Source organism: Myotis brandtii, unplaced genomic scaffold, assembly GCF_000412655.1.
Source record: "Myotis brandtii unplaced genomic scaffold, ASM41265v1 scaffold190, whole genome shotgun sequence".
Classification (NCBI taxonomy): domain Eukaryota; kingdom Metazoa; phylum Chordata; class Mammalia; order Chiroptera; family Vespertilionidae; genus Myotis; species Myotis brandtii.
The window spans coordinates 4,493,758-4,500,357 of record NW_005357076.1 but is presented as its reverse complement, the minus strand read 5'-3'; the positions used below and the strand labels follow the sequence as shown (position 1 = coordinate 4,500,357).

Here is a 6,600-nt window from a genome sequence, read left to right as displayed (position 1 = left end):
GGCTCTATGACACACACTGACCACACACACTGCAGCGCTAAGGATGTCTGACTGCAGCTTAGGCCTGCTCCCCACTGGCAAGTGGACATCCCCTGAGGGCTCCGGGCTGCCAGAGGGATGTCTGACTGCCAGCTTAGGCCCGATCCCCCGGGGAGCGGGCCTAAGCCAGCAGGTGGACATCCCCTGAGGGGTCCCAGACTTCGAGAGGTCACAGGCCAGGCTGAGGGATCCCCCCACCGAGTGCACAAATTTTTGTGCACTGGGCCTCTAGTGTTAATAATAAAATCCCTACTTATTTTTAGGTTTCCATTACATGAATGTGTCCTATGTTAAGAGATCTCTGTTATAAAACATAACATTATGGTGCTGTAATTATCAAAAGCTAAAGCATTTCCTGGAATAGCTGTTCTGCTAGTGTGCCAAATGCTGTTTGCCTTGGTGTATGTAGTCATAGAAAACACCTGGGATACAGAATCAGACCTGGACTTGGATTCTCATTCCATCATTTATTAGCTAAGTGACCTTGGACAGTTACTTGACCTCATCAGTAGGAAGAGTATCTAAATATCCATTCATTCACTATTTAAACATTTATTAAGTGTTAGCTACATGTAAGTCATTGTGCCATACATTGTGGCTTTCATTCAATCCTCAGTGTGCATTGGAATCACCTGGAAAACTCTTAAAGCTACTAGTTCCTTAAAATAAGATAGCATATAGAATTAGATGATTGTATAAGGAAATAATTTATCAATGTAAATATATATATGAATATATGAAAATATTATTTGACCTAGACTAGTCCTAGACTGATGGGTCTCAATCTTCAGTGTATGAAAGGAATCGTCAGGAGGGCCTGTGAAACCATAGCTTGCTGAGCCCACCACCAGAATTTCTGATTCAATGTATTTGAATCAGATTTTTATTTCTGAGATTTGTATTTCTAACAGGTTCTCAGGTGACACTGACATTGTTGATCCAGGATCACACTTTGAGAACCCCTGACCTGGACTGTAAACTCCTGAGGACAAGAACAATCTGCTCATTTACTAAATAAAGCATGCTCATGACCAATTCAGCTTCCAGCACAGACTACAAGTGTAATTTTTTCAATGTATGAACCACTCTGTGCCTCAGAATAACTAACATTTACCGTCAACAATATGAGAGAAGAACTTTTGTGCACTACTGCGTTCCCAGAACCAAGAACATGGCTTGGCACACAGCAGTGCTCAAAGACAATTATTAAATGAATAAATATCGAAAGGGTTAAATGAGGTCATGTATATTTTAAAAAATTGTACCAATATTAGCTACAATTAGTGTTACTCTTTAGAGGTAATAATTGCTCTAGAAACTGTAGCTCTTCCAAATGCTGGGGGCATTCTGAGAGCAGAGACCATCTCCCTTTCACATAGCTCTGCATCTAAACCAAGGAGCTGAATAAAAGTGGGTAACTTTCACTGGTGCTCACTATGGTGCCTGGCAATGTACGGGACTATAAGAAGGGCACAAGCTCTTAGAAGGGCATTTAATATCCTCTCCACTTTACAGATGAAAGAAACTGAGGCAGAGATTAAGTTGCCCAAGATAGCGAATTGCAGAGCCAGAACTCGAACACGTTAAGTCCAGCAAAGGTCATGGGTGAGAACAACATGGAACGCGGAAATCAGTGGGGTCAAAGGTCAGCAGGAAGTGGCGACGGGACTCTCGGTCAGAGATCACTAACATGTCATAGGCAATTGAGGGTTGTTACTGAAGATAGTTTGACCTAGTCTTCCCAATCGCTTCTCAGCTGGTGAGAGCATAAAGCGACCGGGAAATCTGGGTGGATTTAAAAAAAAAAAAAAAAAAAAGCGCAAATGTATAAGAATCTGCGGACCCTCCCAAGAGGCGGCTCTGATGGGAAAAGAAAGTGACGCATGCGCGGCATCCGGGTTCCTGGGCGCGTGCCCACTGTAGACGTGGCAGAAGGAGGGGACGGGCCCTGGAGCGTGTGGGCGGAACTTCCGGGGCCGACAAGACAGCCCCCTCGGAACCGGAAGTGGAGCCTGGGAGCCTTGACGTTAGGAACGAAGTCGAGCCTGGATCTGGAGCCGGGTGAGGAGTGGCATCGGGAGGTTGGTGGGTAGGAAAGAAGCGGAGAGGCCGGGGTGCCACTGGCCAGATCGGGGTTCAGGCTGAAAGGGAAGGGAGGAGCCCAGCGGCGGGGCCGGGTGAGAGACCCTCACCTCGCGCATCCGCAATCCAGGATCAGTCTTAGACCCGACCCTCCCTTCTCTCCTCCCGGCCCCGATTCCGGCTCCCGCTTCCTGCCCCGAGCCTATCGAAGGGCGCAGGACGCTCGATCTCCATGCTTAGTGGATCAGCCCTCTCTCGTCGCGGCCCGAGAAGCTGCCCTGGCTCCTCGGGCGTGATCCCGGCGCCCCCAGCCTCCGCAGCCCGACTGCTTTCCGAGTTCTAGGAAGCTGGTCCCGCCCCCTGGGTTGTCACCCTGCGACCGTCCACCCAGAATGGCGTGGAAACTTGAGCCTGCTCCAAAGTCTTGGGTGTGTTTGAGGGAATTATTTCCTGGAGAAGAAGCTCCTGTCCTCCCACCCCAGCCCCACACCGACTTTAGGGAGGTGAGGGGAGGGGAATATCTGTCAAGCTTAGTGTTGTGACCTGTATACGGCTTAGGATTTGGAAGAACAGCGCCTGAGGTGGCTCTGAGTTTAAAGCCAGGAGCATCTCCGCTTTTCCGGAGTCAGGATGACCCTTCCTAGCAAAGGGAAGAGGCCCCTTGTTCCGCTGCGGCAGCTGGGAGCTCTCCTGCTCCGGGGCCCGTCTGTCGGTAGGACAGTGGGAGTGATGAGGCCGTTCAGAGTAGATGTGGTCGGATAGTCCTGTTCTTGGAAGGACCCGGCAAAGGGCCTCTGATTCATTCCTCTGTTGCTGGGCAAGATTGTAAGAATTTGGTGGTGGCCTAGAATCATGACAAGCATATGAATAGAGCAGAAACAGGAGAGTTGGAGTGCATTGGGATTTGGCTACTCATAGTCCCTCTGCTTGGTGGATAAGGTGAATGATCTTTTTTTTTTTTCCCCCATAAAATTTTACTTTGCTGCTGATTCTTGAACTGTTTCCTTAGAAGTTTTTTGTGCCTGGCCTGCACTCAGTGCTAACCTGCTAGAGTTTTCAGGTGGCCTTTACAGTTAGTTATTCTAATGCTTCAGTTCTAAGGTACATACACGCTTTTGAAGGGAAGATTGGAGATGGAGTAGCATTTAGATTATTGTAGTTTAGTCAAAGAATGTCATTTCTCTAATCAGTCGCTCTGAAATTTGCCTTTTGAGGGGGAGGGAATTTTCCTGATCTGCTAGACATGTAGCCTGAGTGATTAAAAATGACTAGCACACTGGACTGTATCCAGTGTTTGTTGAATGAATGGATGCGAGAGTGAATGAATGGAAAGTGGGAACACTGTTTCATTTACCTGTAATATCACAGTAGTTCATCAGTGGCAGGACTCCTTGTGTGTCTAGACACTAGAAATCATACCACTGGGGAGTGGGGGCTGCAGCTCCATTCCAGGGGACCTCTCTGCAGTTGAAACTTACACCCTCTTGGCAGTGACAAAGCATGGGATTCAGAGTAACAAAATCCTTACTTTGGGGAGTAATCTGGCTACTGGTTGGGGCAGAAAATTACAAAGATCCTGTGGAGTGTGGGAATGATTAGGCTGATCACTGCCTGATAAGGTCAGTCCTTTTTTTCTCTCTACTTCCCACCCTGTATAGTTGCTCTCTTTTTAGAGAGTTGGTTACGATTAATTTCTCTCTTCTCTCTTATCTAATAGGTGAGACCAAGTTGGGGATGCTCTCATAATGAATGTCAACCAGTCAGCTCCACCGGTGCCGCCGTATGGGCAGCCCCAGCCTGTCTACCCAGGGCATCATCAATCCAGCTATGGTGGGCAACCAGGATCCACAGCCCCTCCCAACCCGTATGGAGTCTACAATGGGCCAGTACCCGGCTACCAGCAAACACCTCCTCCAGGTATGTTTCTGAGGTTGGGTTGTCTTGCCCTGCCAAAATGGTCTAGAGAGTTGGGGTGACGGATTGAGGAACATGAATCTGGCTCTTGGCCACTGAGAGCCCCTCCCTGGGGAGTCTGCCCTTCCCTGTTTTTACAGAATGTAACTGTGTTTCTGCCTTAAGACATCTAAGGGAGCACATCTTCCATGTTCAATGGCAGTTCATTTCCTATGGGTGTCACCTGTGCAGCCTCACCTGGCTACATTGTTTGCAGATGGAAGGAAGTGTTGTGGTTACAGCTCCTTCAGAGCCTATGACCAGGGTTGACTATTTCCTGTTGACCTAAAGTCTTCCTGGAATTACTTGTTCCATATACCATGCTATGCTAAATGCTTTATGCTTTATATATATATATATTTAATTCTCATCCAAGGACATGCTTAGAGAGAGAGGAGAGAGAGCAAGGGACAGGAAGGGAAGGAGGGAGGGAGGGAGAGGGAGAGAGAGAGAGAGAGAGAGAGGGGGATAGAGAGAGAGAGAGAAAGAAAGATAGATTGATTGGTTGCCTTCTGTACTGGCCTCAACCGGGGATAGAGCCCACAACCCAGGTTATGTGCCCCGACCGGGAATTGAACTGGCAACCTTTTGGTGCACAAGCTGATGCTCAACCAACTGAGCCACTCCGGCCTGGCGTTCCTCATGTGTATTGATAATGCCTCTCATTGGACGGACCGTCCTATCAATTAATGACTTTGGGACATGGGGAGCTAGTTTGTGGATGAAAAGTGTGGTGTTTGTGTGCCTGAGTTTTGGTGTCTCTCATTTCTTTCTACTGATAGTCCTTTTCCTTTGCTTGAGTTTCCTCTGATTTTCAGAGGCTCAGTAATATCAGGACAATAAGAGAAGACTTTATCTGATGCTACCTTAAAATCAGTGCTTGGCTTTTACTTTTTTTTTTTTTAAAGAAGAGTAGCTAATACTCTACAGATTATCCTTAAGGACTCGTTGAGCAGTATATCTTTGGTTAGACTAGTTGAGGACTTAGGGTATGTCAATGCTTTATGCTTTTTAAGAAAGTAAATCCCATGAAGGAGGCATAGGTGAGATGTGGGGAAAGAAGTATTATCATTTAAATTATAACTTTGAAAAAAAAAATCATGAAATGATGAGATTAGGTCTCAGGTTTCTGGAAGAGGTTTACTCTGGGTTGGAACTTTGGCTGGACAGAGTCCACCTCAGTCTGTCAAGTCCTGGCTTATCAAGATGGAGTTTGGCATTGCCTCAAGAGGAAGGTTTATTATTGAGAGGAGAACATATCTGGTTCTGTGATGGCTAGTGAGCAGGTTCAGATGAATCATGTTCCTGTAGGCAGGTTCTGTAGTGTCTAATCTCTGCTGAGGGCAGAGTAAAAGAAAAACAAATGTTTGAACAGGGGTCAGCATCATTTTCAAAATGATGTGCCCGGTAACTAATTGCTTTCTCCCTGCCTTTCAGGTGGGAAGGATGGTTGGGGACAGTATGCAGGAAGGATGATTGGGGCTAGTAGAAGGAACTTTGATGGCAGCTCTGATGAGCAGAAAGGATGGAGTCCAGCTTTTGTGAAGACATAGGTGGCACCACTAATGGGAGGGCAAGCCAACTGTCCCGACTGAACTATTGAGTGCAAACAAAGGCTCCAACCTATGGGAACACTTTTCTGAGCCATGTGCTATTGGGAGAGTGAACACTTAGAAGAGGATGAAGAGGATATGGTTGAGATAAGTAGAATATATGAAAGGAGGTTGGCAGAATATTTTCCCCAAGAGGTGCCTTTCCTTACAACTTAGCTCAGTGTATTACTTGGTCATTTTCTGTGCCACCTTTCTCATATATGTTCCAAGTTTCTAGTTTCTGAAGTGTGATCTTTTCCCTTAAAATAATTAACCTTTATTCTAGGGTGAGAACTTTAGGCTGTCCTGGATTGATTGCGTGAGAGTAAGTATATGGTGATCATAGGAAGGCCCTACATTCCTGTAGCTCTGGCTACAGCTTCACTTGTAATGTATGGGTCTAGGAGAGTGGAGGCTCTCTGATTGGGCATCAGTGTTCAGAATCTACTGTAGTTAGATTTGCATATCGATGGTGTCCTTTTAATTACAAAGCTGTGGTATTGGGCCAGTGAAGGTCTGTGCTTATTGATCCTTGCTTTGCATTCCTTGCTCAGGATAGAGGAGAAATTATTTCCCAATCACTTAGTTTCTGTCCTTTACCCTCAGGTGTGTCAAGAGCCCCACCTTCTTCAGGGGTGCCTCCAGCCTCGACAGCACAGGTCCCTTGTGGCCAGGGAGCATATGGCCAGTTTGGCCAAGGAGATGTACAGAATGGGCCTAGCTCCACTGTTCAAATGCAGAGGTATGTACTCCGGTCAACCTAAATTGGTCTGATGATGAAACTGGAAGGCTTAGGAATGTCTGAGGGCCCATTTCCTTTTCTTTGTCTTTTATTTATTTACTAGAGGCCCGGTGCACAAAAATTTGTGCACTCAGGTGGGGGGGGTGTCCCTCAGCCCGGCCTGTGCCCTCTCGCAGTCTGGGACCCCTCGGG

General features: G+C 46.9%; 1 protein-coding gene across 2 annotated transcripts in view; it reads left to right on the top strand.

Moving 5' to 3' along the window:
* The first annotated feature begins 2,007 nt into the window (after positions 1-2,007).
* Positions 2,008-6,600, top strand: part of SEC24C (SEC24 homolog C, COPII coat complex component) — a 29,812-nt gene continuing 25,219 nt past the window's right edge. For both annotated transcript variants that reach the window (XM_005864662.2, XM_014538363.1), the window contains exons 1-3: positions 2,008-2,100; positions 3,839-4,038; positions 6,273-6,408. In XM_005864662.2, the coding sequence (XP_005864724.1) occupies positions 3,867-4,038; positions 6,273-6,408 (308 nt within the window). In that variant the 5' untranslated portion in view covers positions 2,008-2,100; positions 3,839-3,866. The remainder of the gene's footprint in view (positions 2,101-3,838; positions 4,039-6,272; positions 6,409-6,600) is intronic.